The sequence below is a fragment of the Mus pahari genome, chromosome 10, assembly GCF_900095145.1.
Source record: "Mus pahari chromosome 10, PAHARI_EIJ_v1.1, whole genome shotgun sequence".
NCBI classification, from domain to species: Eukaryota; Metazoa; Chordata; class Mammalia; order Rodentia; family Muridae; genus Mus; species Mus pahari.
The window spans coordinates 99,448,797-99,463,946 of NC_034599.1; the positions used below are offsets into that span (position 1 = coordinate 99,448,797).

At 47.7% G+C, this 15,150-nt stretch overlaps 1 protein-coding gene across 2 annotated transcripts in view; it reads left to right on the forward strand.

The window, feature by feature from the left end:
• Positions 1–5,755: 5,755 nt before the first annotated feature.
• Positions 5,756–15,150, forward strand: part of Poc1a (POC1 centriolar protein A) — a 70,430-nt gene continuing 61,035 nt past the window's right edge. Inside the window, exons 1-6 of one of the 2 annotated variants that reach the window (XM_021206915.2) lie at positions 5,756–6,162; positions 7,552–7,636; positions 10,022–10,193; positions 10,552–10,731; positions 12,059–12,166; positions 13,256–13,371. In XM_021206915.2, coding sequence (XP_021062574.1) covers positions 6,145–6,162; positions 7,552–7,636; positions 10,022–10,193; positions 10,552–10,731; positions 12,059–12,166; positions 13,256–13,371 — 679 coding nt within the window. In that variant the 5' untranslated portion in view covers positions 5,756–6,144. The remainder of the gene's footprint in view (positions 6,163–7,551; positions 7,637–10,021; positions 10,194–10,551; positions 10,732–12,058; positions 12,167–13,255; positions 13,372–15,150) is intronic. The other variant, XM_029543335.1, reaches the window with a different exon arrangement.

A 15,150-nucleotide genomic window follows, 5' to 3' on the forward strand; every position in this document is an offset into this window, starting at 1 on the left:
AGCGTCCCTCTTAACATCAAGCTCCCTCCAACATGGAAGCTCTTCAAACACTGACCTCTGGCACAACACGGAGGCCCAGGTCAGAGCTGCAGTCCAATCTAAAGGAGCTGATGAGGGCAGGAGGGTGGCTCACCGAGGTGGGCTTCTCTTGTCTCTCTTCCCTGTCCAGTGGGGAGAGAAGACTGAGATGTGGAAAGCCCTGGAGGAGGCCTGGAGACCAAGCAAAATCTTCCCATGACTCGCACTGGGAACAAAACTGACATTCGAAGACCATTTTACTTAAGTTTTTCTTTTATTTACTTATTTATTTATTTATTTATTTATTTATTTATTTATTTATTTATTTATTTATTTGAGACAGGGTCTTTCTATGCAATCTTGGCTGTAACAAAACTGACATTCGAAGACCATTTTACTTAAGTTTTTTATTTATTTATTTATTTATTTATTTATTTATTTGAGACAGGGTCTTTCTATGCAATCTTGGCTGTCCTGGAACTTGCTCTGTAGACCAGGCTGACCCTGAACTCGAGGGCTCTTCCTGCCTCAGCCTCCAAGTGCTGAGATTAAAGCTGTTCACCGCCATGCCTGGGCTCATAAGTTTTTACAAATTCCACTTTCCCCTTTTCTTATCTATTCTGGGGCACTGAAGATGAGATTTAAGGCCTTGATGAGGTTACAGCTTCAGCTTCCTTTTTTTGCATACCTTTTCTTCACATTTGTTTAATTTACTTTTGTGTTTGCAGGCACATGTGCTATGGTGTAGGTGTGGAAGTCAAAAGACAACTTGAAGGAGCTGGTTCTCTCTTTCCACCTTGTAGCTTCCTTCCAATGGATTGGGGTGGGGAGGTGGTGGAAGAGGGTGTGTCCCCATGATTACAGTGGCTACCAGAGGAATGATCAAGGGAGGAAAGAAGATAGTTCGGTTCAACAGCACTAAGTAGCCAGTGTTGGTCCAAACTTGTGGACTCTGACACCATGTAATTTATTCTGGGAATATTTAAGCATAGCACGATTCAGTGAAAAATATTCCTAGCGATAATTAGTTCCATCTCACATGCACAATAAAGCTTAAGACATGATGACACTGAAATTCTTTGTATGAGGGACACCTACGATTGATAAGCTCATACTAAGGGTCCTGGGGAGGATCCCATATGATCTCAGCCACACAGAAAATTTGTGATAAAGATCTTTAGGCTATTAACCACATCTGTCCCCAGCCTCCTGGGTGGATAATGGATTACATATCCCTTCCTTTGAAGGAAAAAGCCCATGTGTTAACATTCCTGGTTCTCTTAGTGCTTCTCTGTGAGCACAAAGACCTCAGTGCCTCCCTTACCTTCTGGGGACTGAATTCAAGACGGAACTCAACTTGCAACAAGCTCTTTTCCTGTTCAGCCATATTGCTAGCCCTTTCCTTTTAAAAACATCTATCTATCCATCCATCCATCCATCCATCCATCCTTCCATCTATCTACCTACCTACTCACTTTGTTTTATGTGTATGTGTCTGTATGTGTGTGGGTACCAACCTCTGTGTGAAAATGGAGGCCAGAAGATGGGGGTGAAGCAATGGGTTCTAGAGAAGGGTTACTTACCCTTTTTTCACACTTTGTTTTGAGATACAGTCTTACTTAGTTTCCCAGGTTGGCCTCACATTTACTTTGCAGCCCAGGCAGACTAAGAACCTGGGATCACCCTGTCTCAGCTTCTCCAGTAACTGTGACTACAGGGCTGAGAAACTGAGCCCGCTTAAATTTAGTCTTCTGAACTGAAGATTCCTCTAACCTCGGCCAAAGGTATTTAACGGGTAAAACAGACAAAGCCCCACCACTATCCCACCCCAAATGTTAAGTTTGTATTGTTATTATTATTATTATTATTATTATTATTATTATTATTATTATTATTACTTGTTTTTTCAAGACAGGGTTTCTTTGTGCAATAGCCTTAGCTGTCCTGGAACTCACATTGTAGACCAGGCTAGCCTATGAACTCACAGAGATCTGCCTGCCTCTGCCTATAGAGTGCTGAGATTAAAGGCATACACAACCACACCCAACTTAAATCTTAAATTTGTTGAACAGATTTTCCTGCATTTTCTTTCTTACCCTGCCCCTCCAAACCCTTCATCTTCTACACACACACACAACACACACACACACACACACACACACACACACACACACACACACCGTGCCTTGAATGTTCAGCTGGCTATGGAGACGAGGTTGTGTCCTGCTCTAAATTACTCTGCCTTGTGTGAAACAATGGCTTATCAGCTATGTTCTGCCCTAGGGGACTCCACATTACACAGCAGCAGCTGGTTTGTAGTGGATGCAAACACAGAGGCAGAGTGACTTTTCTTTTTTGTTTGTTTTCGCATGTAGCTTATCACCACCTGTCTAGGCACCAGTCATGACACACAGACCAATACACACCTCATTCTGTCAAGTAAAAAGTCACCACCTACATTCTTCTCCAAGTAGAGAGGAAACATGTGGGCACATGGGTGTTTGAAAACCGTACCCAAAACTCCAGGCCTGAGAACTTTGCTGTTTTGTACCAGGGTCTCACTTTGCAACTTTGGCTGATCTAGAAATAGCTGGCCTCAAATTCAGAGACCCTCCTGCCTCTGCTCCAAAGAGCTGAGATTGAAGGCATGCGCCGCTGTGCCCAGCCCCTTGAGAACTTCTCGGAACAGACTGGACCAAGGAAGAGTGCAATAACCTCCTCTGGGTCCCATAAAAAGAACACCTAACACCACCCTGTTAACAGCTCCACTAACCTGCTTTTCAGTGACCAGTCACCCAGTCACCAAGTGAATGTGTCAGGGAGCCAACAGAATTCACAGTCCTTAAGGCTCAACGCAACTCCCTCTGCTTAACTTGGCTCGTTCAAATTGTTCTGTTTGTCCATTCATATCTGAGATGTCCAGTGTCTTTGCAGCCCCTCTGCCCCTGCAGGGTGGCCCTGAGAACTTCCCACAGCTCTCAACTGTGCTCACTAACCTCATGTTTAACAATGTACAGAACTCCTCACAACTGTATCTGTTCCCCACCTCTCCTTCCAGCAAGGCTTCTTTGAACTCTGTAGCTCTCTTCACCCTCTCAGTTGTAGTCTACATAATAGTACATTGTTGGGGACTGGAGAGATGGCTCAGTGGTTAAGATCACTGACTGCTTTCCCAGAGGTCCTGAGTTCAACTCCCAGCAACCACGTGGTGGCTCACAACCATCTGTAATGGGATCTGATGCCCTTTTCTGGTGTGTCCAAAGACAGAGACAGTGCACTCATATTAATAAATCCTTAAAAACAATACATTGTATATACATATATTTCTATATACACATATTTCCATGTACCTTATTATGTAAAGGTAAGAGATCTGGAAGCAATGTTAGCAATTAAGATTGAAATCATGTAACTAGAGTTATAGATCAGATGGGATCTTGCTTTGCCTAGAATGCATAAATCCCCACCATTATGTAAACCAAACAAGATGGTATAAGCCTATATTCCCAGAACAGAGGCAGGATCATCTGAAGTTCAAAGCTTTCTTCAGCTAATGTAGTGATCTGCAGGCCAGCCTACATGAAACCCTTCTTGTAACAAGCTCCTACAACTGACTCTACTGCAGAAATACCATTCAGGCTGTAAAACTCAGCACATAGATAGCACCGCCGGCCAAAACTAAAACAATTACCTAATCCATCAAAGTCCAGAGATATGGGAAACTCTCTAAATGTACTAACCTTGCTTTTTGACTTCTGTAGTTTCTCTTCTTACTAACTGTTCATATTATGTCAACCCAGAACATTTTTTTTTAAGATTTATTTTATTTATTATATGTAAGTACACTGTAGCTGTCTTCAGACACTCCAGAAGAGGGCATCAGATCTCATTACAGATGGTTGTGAGCCATCATATGGTTGCTGGGATTTGAACTCAGGACCTCTGGAAGAGCAGTCAGTGCTCTTAACCACTGAGCCATCTCCCAGCCCAATAAAGACTTTCTATTGGCTTAAATCCCTGTTTTAGCAGTCTTCTCTGGTGGCTACCCCCACAATATTCTTAGAAAGAAAGAAAGAAAGAAAGAAAGAAAGAAAGAAAGAAAGAAAGAAAGAAAGAAAGAAAGAAAGAAAGAGAAAGAAAAGAAAAAAAAGCAAGACAAAAGAAAGAGATTAATGGGGCTGGTTTAAGATTACTTAGGACCGGGTTTCAGTTCCCAGCACCCACATGACAGCTCACGACTGTTTATAACGCCAGTTCCAGGGGATTCGATGTCTTCATAAGACATCAGACATAAGTGTGGTACATATACATACAGGTAGGCAAAACACTCCAACATATGAATCTTAAAAAGTAAAAATAAAAAACCTGTGGCTGCCAGAGGAAGGAAAGCTAGGACCTCATGGAGAGACCTTATCTCAAAAAGCAGTAAACTGCTACAGCTCGGGAATTTACTGATAGGCAATACATTTTGACATTGTAGGAATATACAAACATGGCCATCATGTTTCTGGCATGGGGTGCTCATGACACTTATAGACAAGAGAAAAACTGAATACTGTTTATGGGAAGACCGTGAATTTGTGAGCAACTAGTTTTGTCTTGAGACTTTCACATTGCCAATGTTAAATTAGTTTAAATATTTCTAATATCAAGGAACCAATTCTATGCAAACATAGCTAAAATAGGATCAGATACAGATCTTTTATCTCTCATCAAAACACTAAAAGAATTATTTTTAATGGTGTGTGTGTGTGCCTCAGGAGACAGAAGGTGTTGAATTGTCTCAGAGCTGGAGTTACAGGCAGTTGTAAGCCATCTGACATGGGAGCTGGGAATAGAACTTGCGTCCTCTGGGAAAACCGTATATACTCTTAACCAATGACTCATTCTTTTAGGTCCAAATATACTCCCCCACCCGCCAGTTTCTGAGTTTACTGTCCCTGCAGATTTAGGGACACAGTTTCAAGCCTAGGCATGTGGTAAGAAACCTCAGGACACAGCCAGATCCTAATTAGTGTTTGAGTATGGACAAGTTGGCCTGCCCAGGAGAGATGATGGAAGGTTCTTGAATCTTACAAAACATCCAGTTCAGGTCAGATGCACAGGTCACTCCAGGCCTGGCCCCTGCTGCTTTCACTGCAGAAGGTGGGAAAGGACGGCCTCTGGTGGTTCCGCCCGACGATTGCTTCTTTTACTTTTACTTTTTTTTTTTTTTTTGAGCTAAGGTCAGGCTACGACGCAAGCACGAGCCCAAGATTATCCTCAGACTACCCAGTGATGGGAATTCATTGACATCATCTTTCAGACATACAGTTATAAAGGCTTCTTAAGGCTAAAGAGTTCTGAGCAAGACAGGCCGCAATCACATCCCCTCTTAAGACAAATGCGGAGGCAGGCCCTCAGAGTAGATGCATTTTTCCTGAGGTCACCCAGTAGAGAATTAAGAATTGAACATATGTCTCTCTGCTCCATGGTTCTGACTCTTGGATGACTCCAGTAATTTTTTTTTAAAATAGACACTTAGGAGTATTCGCAGGAACGAACCATTCTGGGGTCCCAAGGCGCTAATAACTGGTTCTCCATGGCGCCATGGGCGGAAACTTTAAGCCAAGAGCAACAACGCCAGCATCCTCCTTCCGGGATCCTTAAGGCTGTCACTCATAATGGTAAAACTCCGCCCAGCCCGGAGCATCTCGGTAAATGTAGTTCTACCTTTAGTAAGACTGTAGGGTAAGTGCTATGTAGAACTTCATTTCCCCGATGGCTGCGCGCTCCGTTACCTGAGCTGGAGCTGAAGGGCCGAAACCTTCATCTAAGATTTTTTTTTTTAAGTTCTCAGGAGGAAAGTGTGACAGCGAACTGAGGCTTTTGGCTGCTCAGCGGGTCACCTCATCTGGAAGAGCTGGAGGACAAGAGCGTGACGCCTATCGAGCGACCCAACTTCCGGTCGGCGGGCAAAAACCTAGGGCGCTTCTCCTTTAATTGCGGTAGGCGGGACGCGCCGACGCCACCCGCGTTGCTATTGGCGGCGATTGGGGGCGCGGAAACTGAACTGGCACAACTGCCGACCCAGCTATCTCTGGCACTTGGGGCGCAGCTGGTCCTGCCAGCCCCGCTAGCCCCGCCATGGCTGCTCCCAGCCAGGTAAGTCCCTGGAGAGCGGGCACCTGACTGGTTGGAACAATGGCCGCGAGAGGGGCGGATGGTGACGCGGGGGTTCTAGGGTGACCTCCTCATCCAAGGTTACGGAGTGGATCCGGGAATTGACTTAGCACCCCAAGTGCCAGGCTAGATGCTGGACCACTAGGATGAAGAAACCAGTTCCTGCCTCTGGAATGTACGGCTTATTGAGGAAGACACAATCAAGGCCCGACCCTTGTGGCCTGGGACGAGGTCAGGGACGTGGCCAGGAAGGGCCTTGTAAGCTTGGCCTCTTGTGAGCAACAGGTCTTTTGGGAGGTGACATCCTTTTTCAACAAGTAGAAGCAGTAGGCCCTCGGGATACCTGGGATAGCGGACGGACGCCTGCAGTGTGTCCAGGGCTCGATTCCGACTCCTCCTCCCACTCCAGAAAAGGACTTCAAATTGGTCTTTTAAATAAGAGTTTGCTTCCACAGGGCCAGGTGGTAGCTGGTGGCCCCTGATACACCTGAGAAGACTTGGGTAGAAATAGGACCCAGACTTTTGCCTGCCGATTTGATACTCTGTTTACATTTAGCTCTACAAAGATTTTAGGGGAAACTGTTCAGGGAAGAAGGCATTGGGAAGGGGTCTCACTGATCGAGTCAGACCTGAATATGCTTCTGCCCACTGAGCCTAGGATGGACACTACCTCACCCTTATGTTTCTAAGAGGTTCTGGTGAGGACAGGAGGGGGAATGAGCCCTTGCTCTTTAGTTGATTCTTCCCCCTGAACTACCAGGCCATCTGTTAAAAGGCGTGAACCTGCTGGTGTGCTTGGGGGTGGAGCTGGGCACTGGGCCTCATCTTTGTTTGGGGTAGAGCTTTGTGGAATAGCAATGGCTTTGCTGTATCATAGAAATATCCTTTCCCAAGCTGGGCTCTTTGGAGCTCCTCAGGTGGTAGTTTGGGTTTGTGTGTGTGTGGTCTTGTCTTGTCTTGTCTTTTCTTTCTTTTTGTCATTTTTTTTTTTTGTTTGCTTGTTTTGTTTTTAATTTTTGGTGTCTGAGGTGGAGGGAGATAACTTACTCTTGGCTCTCTTGGAATTTACTGTGTAGACCAGGCTGGCCTTGAACTCACAGTTCCACCTGCCGCTGGCTCCCAAGTGCTGGGATTAAAGGTGTTTGCCCCACCACACTGAGCCCATATTCGATCTATTTGTTGTGGATTTAGTGATTCGTCTGATCGTTCGTGGTTGTGTGTTTGCTGATCATGAAAGTGGATTCCTTAGGGTTTTCTACGTATGAGATCATGATTTGAGTGCTTTTAACGTCTCCTGGTTATAAGAAGAGTCTTAGTTCCAGGGAGGACCCTTTTTCTGGTTATAACCATTTGACCTTGCGTTTTTTCCAGGAGGACCCCTCATTGGAGAGACATTTTAAGGGCCACCGAGATGCAGTCACCTGTGTGGACTTCAGCCTCAACACCAAGCACTTGGGTAAGAGAAAGCCTCAGGATTCTAAACGGAGGCGGCTGAGTTTCTCACTGGGAGATGTAGTGTGGGAACGCCCGAGAACAGCAAGGACACACTGCTTTTTCTAGCCTTGGCTTTGCTTCTAGCAGCCAGCCCTCTGGACACTGGGCTATTAGGCTCCACAGGCTCCTTTTGCATGAGAAGAGTATAATGACAACTGTCTATCGCTCCAGTCCCAAGGGATCTGACTCCCCACACAGAGATACTTGCAGGAAAAACACCAAATGCACGTTTTAGAAAAAGTATTAGAGGCACACTTGTTTACACACTCAGGAATCCCATAATGACATTAAATTGGAATCTATAGTATGTACCGCAGAGGCCCTGGGTACAGAGCCATGCAGGCTTTGTGCGTGCTGGTAATGCAGTCTGGAAGAGAGAAACTAGGGCCAGGCGTGGTGGCATGTAGCTTTAATCCCAGCACTAGGGGAGGCAAAGGCAGGAGAATCTTTGTGAGTTCCAGGACAGCCAGGGCTACACAGAGAAACCCTGTCTCAAAAAACAAAAAAAAACAAAAACAAAAAAAAACAAAAAAAAAAAAAGAGAGAGAGAGAGAGAGACAGAGAGAGAGACAGAGGGACAGAGAGACAGAGAGACAGAGAGACTCTGAGACTAAGGGGTAGGTTTTTCCTGTGCATTCTGGCCACATCTTAGGTCTGTTCTGTGGCATGGGCCTCAAGCTGGCTTCTTTTGAGTCTTCAGTTTGATTGCTCACAGTAAAATGGCACATTTTCTTGTTTCAGAGGCCTGCCAAGTGAAAACGATGTTGAGTAGGGTCTCTCTCCTAACTCCATACCGCTGCCCTTCCTTGGACACGCTGGGGTTCCTAGACAGCTTTCCCGGCTGCAGCTTGCTTTTTGCATGCACTATGCTTGCCTCTTTGTCTTACTGTTGAGATTTCCTGCCAGACACTGTTGATGTAGTGGTTTGCTGTAAGCAAAATTTGCTGAAGCCAATTTTGTCCTCTCCTTGGGCTTCTTATTAAGTTTGGTTCATTCTTTTATTTTTACCTTGTCTGTCTGTCTGTCTGTCTTTCTATCTTTCTATCTTTTGGTTCTTTGGGACAAGGTTTCTCTGTGTAGCCTTGCATGTCCCAGACCTCACACCATAGACCAGGCTTGAACTCACAGAGGCTGCTTGCCTTTGCTCTCAAGTGCTGGGATTAAAGGTGTGCATCGCTGCCGCCGCCACCTGACCTTTCTTTTATTTTTGATTTATTTTTAGATTGTCTTATTTTCTGCACATGAACGTTTTACCTGTATGCATATCTGTGCAGCATATTTGTGCCAGGTAGCTCCAGAGTTCAGAAGAGAACATCAGATTTCCTGGAACTGGAGTAGGGACTGTTGTGAGCCACCATGTGGGAACTGAGCCCAGGTCCTCTAGAAGAGCAGCAAGTGCTCTTAATCACCAAGCCATCTCTCCAGCCCCAAGTTGGGTCCTTTCTTTTATTTTCTTTCTTTTAAAGATTTATTTACTTATGTATATGGGTGTTTTGCCTGCATGTACATTTGCATACCAGAAGAGAGCATTGGATCTCATGTGACTGCAGTTATAGATAGCTATGAGCTACCTTGTGGGTGTTAAGAATTGAACTCAGGAGCTATGGAAGAGCAGGCAGTGCTCTTAACCACTGAGTCATCTCTCCAGTCCCAAATTGAGTCCTTCCAATAGTAAAAGGCCTTTTTGTGTCTGACGGGCTCCTGAGTGTTGGGAGTACTAGCCCCTGAGCTCTTAGAGTAGCAATGGGGAGACCATGGGCCCTATGGGTTTAAATTTCATAGAACCTTGGTGTGCAGTACAGAAATGTCATGTAAATGTCCTGCTAGTCTTGTGTTGGCCTGCTGCAAGGAGATCTGCCAGGCCATAACTGTCCAAACTATAGGTCAGCAGTCATAGGAGATGTGGGCCATTCCAGTGGGATCCTATCCATGCCCTGCTGGGAATGCCTGGGAAGGTGAAACTGGGCCTGTTGCCCTCCTGTGTCCCTAGTGTTGAGGTGGAGCTGGGTCTGTTGCTCTCCTGTGTCCCTAGCGTTGAGGTGGAGCTGGGTCTGTTGCCCTCCTGTGTCCCTAGCATTGAGGTGGAGCTGGGCCTGTTGCTCTCCTGTGTCCCTAGCGTTGAGGTGGAGCTGGGTCTGTTGCCCTCCTGTGTCCCTAGCGTTGAGGTGTAGCTGGGTCTGTTGCTCTCCCTGTGTCCCTAGTGTTGAGGTGGAGCTGGGTCTGTTGCCCTCCTGTGTCCCTAGTGTTGAGGTGGAGCTGGGTCTGTTGCCCTCCTGTGTCCCTAGTGTTGAGGTGGGTGCTCACGGTTCCTGAGATCTGAGAATCATCATGTTACTACTCTCCTCAGCCAGTGGCTCCATGGACTCAACCCTCATGATCTGGCACATGAAGCCCCAGTCACGTGCTTACCGCTTCACGGGCCACAAGGACGCTGTGACTTGTGTGAATTTCTCCCCATCGGGACACCTGCTAGCCTCAGGCTCCCGAGACAAGACTGTTCGCATCTGGGTACCCAATGTGTGAGTTCTGAACTTCAAGAGACTGACATCATCGAGGGACTTGGTATAAGAGCTGTCCCTCCTTGGGTCCTTATCCTGGCTTTGAGCTGGTCACAGTGGGACATGTGACCTCTGAGGTGCCATCAGGGGCTGAAGCTTCCCTGGGGCTGTCTCCTTATGTGGGAAGGACTGCTACCTGGTGCTGCTGCTCACGTGAGGGTAGAGGTGGGGGGAGAAGCGCTTTGTTTCTTTTGGGGAGCTCTGGCCTTTTTGGGGTAAGACCGGGATAGTCAGGCCTAGAGAGGTGGCGAGAATGTTGGTGTCCTTGTAGGTTCTCATATCTGTTATGAGTCTCCTGAGTCTGGATATCTGTCCTCAGCAAAGGTGAGTCAACTGTATTTCGTGCACACACGGCCACAGTGAGGAGTGTCCACTTCTGCAGTGATGGCCAGTCGCTTGTGACAGCCTCTGATGACAAGACAGTCAAAGTGTGGTCAACTCATCGCCAGAGATTCCTGTTTTCCCTGACCCAGCACATCAACTGGGTCCGCTGTGCCAAGTGAGTATTTTCTGTCTGAAGAACCTGGGAGGAGGAAGGGGTTGGGAGACAGAAGGACTCATAGGTGTCAGCTTATAACCTTGGGTAAATTGCTTAGCCTCCCTTTTGTCTATCCCTGAGCCTTCTTTTCTTTTCTTTTCTTTTCTTTTCTTTTCTTTTCTTTTCTTTTCTTTTCTTTTCTTTCTCTCCCCCTCTCTCTCTCTCTCTCTCTCTCTCTCTCTCTCTCTCTCCCTCTCTCTCTCTTTCTTTCTTTCTTTCTCTCTTATTTATTTATTTATTTATTTATTTATTTATTTATTTATTTATTATATCTTAAGTACACTGTAGCTGTCTTCAGACACTCCAGAAGAGGGCGTCAGATTTCATTATGGATGGTTGTGAACCACCATGTGGTTGCTGGGATTTCAACTCAGGACCTTCGGAAGAGCAGTCTGCACTCTTAATTGCTGAGCCATCTCACCGAGCCTTAATTTTCTAATCTGTAATATGTCAGTAGTGGTTGCTATATTGAACTTATTGGGAAGCATCATTGAGCTCATGTGTGATACATATCAGTAGGCCGTGACCCTCTGCCAAGTGTGCAGAGCGCTCTCAGGATAGCAGATAGCAGCAGCAGCAGCAGCAGGGTCCTCTCAGGACCACTGTGTGCTTTCTCCTTGTTCCTGAGGACAGTTCTGCCAGCTAGGTAGCGTCATTCTCAGTTTGCAGAAATAGAAGCAGGCCGACAACAGAACGGCACTTTTGCTTAGAGCATAACTGTGCTCCAGGGCTGCTGGGTAAGGCCTTGGTCTGAAGTCCCTGGCTTTGGTGTGGGAGGTGATGCTGTGATAGCGGATGCTGGGTGACTTGAAGAATTACAGAGACAGATATTCCTGCCTGTAGTTTTGTCAGCTTCTTTTCAACCGAGCTTTCTCATGTCACGGCTTTGTGCCAGAGGATGGGATTAAGGTCCGTCATATCATGCTTGATGCATGGCGGTGGTCAGGAGCTCCACATGAGTACATCAGCACAATATGAAGGGCCAACAGAAGCACATGGAGGTCCTGGGACCTCCCGTCCAAGGCCTACTGAGGACGTAACAGCCCACTTTGCTAGCTTGCCTTCCCCATCAGTACCCACTCTCAGAGCAGGGCCCTCCCAGAATAAAGAATGGTTCTGTCGTAGGGGATAAGAAACTTCCAGAGGAAGAGAGTTCAGTGGTCCCCAACCTCTGACTTTCATGGTTTCTTAGTGCTCTCTGGAGATCTTAATCCCCTCCTCTGGAAGTGGCTATAGAGAACATGGTATGGTGTTCAAAGTCGTGCGACTTATGGCCCTGTCAACCTAGGTTCTCCCCTGATGGGCGGCTCATCGTGTCTGCCAGTGATGACAAGACTGTCAAGCTGTGGGACAAGACCAGCCGGGAGTGTATCCACTCATACTGTGAGCATGGCGGGTGAGTCTCTGCTGTCCTCCCTCTGCAGGTCCTACAGAGTGTAGGTCAGGGCCTGAGGAGGTCCAGGGGCCTTCAGGGGCTGGGGCTGGGGCTGGGGCTGGGGCGGGGGCTGGGGCTGGGGCTGGGGCAGGGGCTGGAGCTGGGGCTGGGGCTATCTGCCTTTCTTAGGAGCTTTTCCCTTTCCTTTGTGGATGGAGAGTTAAGCCCCACCCTTACCCCATGGACAGCAGAAATCCTTTACCTAAAGTCACACAATAATTTGGCCTCTTTTTTCCCCCTTTTAGTTTCTAGTTCTCAAAATTATAATGTGCCTCTCTGAGCACTGAATCAACCCCCCAAACTGCATGTTAAGACTTAGTGTGACCTGTAGTAATGGCTCTCCATTCTGTACCACATTACACATGAGAGTAGGAGGAGCCTGCCTCTGAGCAGGGATTTAGCTCTTCTACATGTCTAAGCACACTGCGGGCGGCTTCCCTCCTCATTCCTTAAGCTAGGACTCACTGGCAGGGCCCTCCAGAGTGCCTGAATGTTGCGTGTTTGCACCGAAGGCTCTTGACCTGTTTTCTAAGACAAGTGGGTGAGCAGCCCTGTAGCCCTGCTCACCTCCCATCCACTCTCGGTTGGTGGGACCTGTCATGCATGGAGCCCTGGCAAAAGAGCTCCAGAGCAGCTTGGCTGACCTATTGGTCTGAAGATAACTGTCTCCACTCGTACTTAAAAATGGGCAGTGGGCTGGGTGTGTTGCACACACACACACACACACACACACACACACTCACTCACACACACTCACACACACACTCACCCCCCACCCCCACCCCATAATCTTAGTCCTGTGGAAGGGAGGTGGGAAGGTCGGCCAGCGCAACATACGGAATATAGAGGTGCTGTTTCAAAAAAACTTAAAGATAGGAGAGAGGGACATGGTCCCTGATAAGTCTACTTTATGTCACTGCTGGTCACTGTTGTCACCTGCTGTTTGGTCTCTGGCTACCTGATAAAGCAGCATGCTCCAGGTTGAGGGAGCTGTGTGAGCGGACACGCAGAGAAGACCTCTTACGGTATCTGACTGCTCTGTCTCTCCAGTTTTGTCACCTCCGTGGACTTCCACCCCAGTGGTACCTGCATTGCTGCTGCCGGCATGGACAACACCGTGAAGGTGTGGGATGCACGGACTCACCGGCTGTTGCAGCATTATCAGTGTGAGTGTTGAGCAGGGTCCCAGGCCCACAGGCAGCCAGCCACTGCTGAGACCGTGCTAGGGCCAGCCATTTGCTTCACTGCCGTGGTGCTTACGTAGGCCCAAGGACAGCCCCGAGCTGGGAGGGTTCCTGTGGCTGTTGGGTTCACCAGGATGAGTAGTTGGTTTGGAAAGTTGGTCAGGTGGTACCCCGCTATGAGATAGCAGAGTCTCATGCACGCTGTAGCTGTGGAGTCTTTGGTGAGTTTCTGGCTAGGACTGTTCCTGAGACCTACTTCTTGATACCCCCATACCACTTATCTCTCCCTGTGACAGAGATGACTTTCCGGGGTCAAGGAGACAGGGCTGGCTCTAGAGGTTGGTGGGACCTTGGCCTCATGTTATCTTCCACAGGTCTACCTAGAGCCATGAACCACGTAGAAGGTTGATTTTAGCTGGGGGCCAGGCCCTGGTACCAGGCCTAGCCTACAGCCCTGTTCTTTAACATGTGCATCTGTGAATGCAGAGCTGCGGGGAGCTGATGGTGGGTTTGGAGTTTGTTCTTTAACGCTCTCTACCCCACTATTCCCATAAGCCCTTTCTGGGTTGGTGCTTGGATGTTGGAAAGCAGCACTTTCTTGGGTAACTGAGGTGAGCAGACCTCCAGGAATTGGGAGAAGTTCCTGGTTTGGGACAGGACAGAGTGGAGTGTGGATTCTGTAGGCAGCTTCAGCATTCTCAGCTGTGTGACTCTAGGTGGGTCAGTGGATTCCTCCAAGCTCTAGGGACAGTGATAGGGTTCATCTTACAGGTGGCAAGACAGGTTTGACTTAGCTCTTGTTAAGAATGAAGAGTGGCTGGCACAACATGGGAACAGTGACAGAGATGTTGTTGCTGCTGGTTCCAAGTGTTCAGGAGTCTCCCAGTGACTTGCTGAGGCATACAGTCCACGGTGCCACCACCAGGTGGCAGGGCTCAGCCACAAGAACTAGGTCTTTCCTGTTGAGAGAGCCTAGGCATCAACCATTGATGTTCTTTCAGGGGCTTCTAGAGCAGAACAGCAGGGGTGGGGGTGGGGCTTCCTCCTGGAGAGCTGTGCTCCCTCCCACAGGCTCAGAGACTTATTTTCTGTTCTGGCCCAGGCCCAAGTAAAGGACCAGGGTTGGAGACTGGATGCTATCTCCATGTTGACTGGTAAAGGTGGCAGAGCAAGGAGGGTTTGAGCAGGGAGAGATGAGACAGGAAAGTGACCAGGAGCGCAGGCTGTGTTCGCTGACCCTTGCCCATGAGGTGGAAATCTGATGAGCGAGTATTACAGGTATTAAGGTATAGTGCTTGGTGTGGTTTGTGGCACAGGAGCCCCTACCCTGGGGGGAAGAGGATTTCTAGCTGTCTCTGGAAGAGTCTCTCTGATGGATTGGGAGCCTCAGCCTGGTATTCATGAGTTATAGCAACATGTACCCATTGGAAGAGCTTTGAATGCCACCTTTAAATGTAAGATCCCAAATCCTAGTGGCTGGTAACTCTGGAGCCTGGCACTTGGAGCAAATGGAGGAGGTGCATTTGAGAGGACAAGTGTTGAGTGAGATTCTGCTACGATGTCTGGTTGATAGACCCTGGTCATTGGTGTGTGGGTTTCCATGCCCAGTGTAGCAGAGTGGTCAGGCCAAGGGAACTGCTTTATGTAGAACGAGTAGAGGCAGAAGCTGATGCGTGTTGGTGGTGGGGCCACCTGGGCCTTGGGATCTGGGACATGAGAAGGGTCAGTGCCATATTCTGAGCCATTATGGCTGGAGGACCA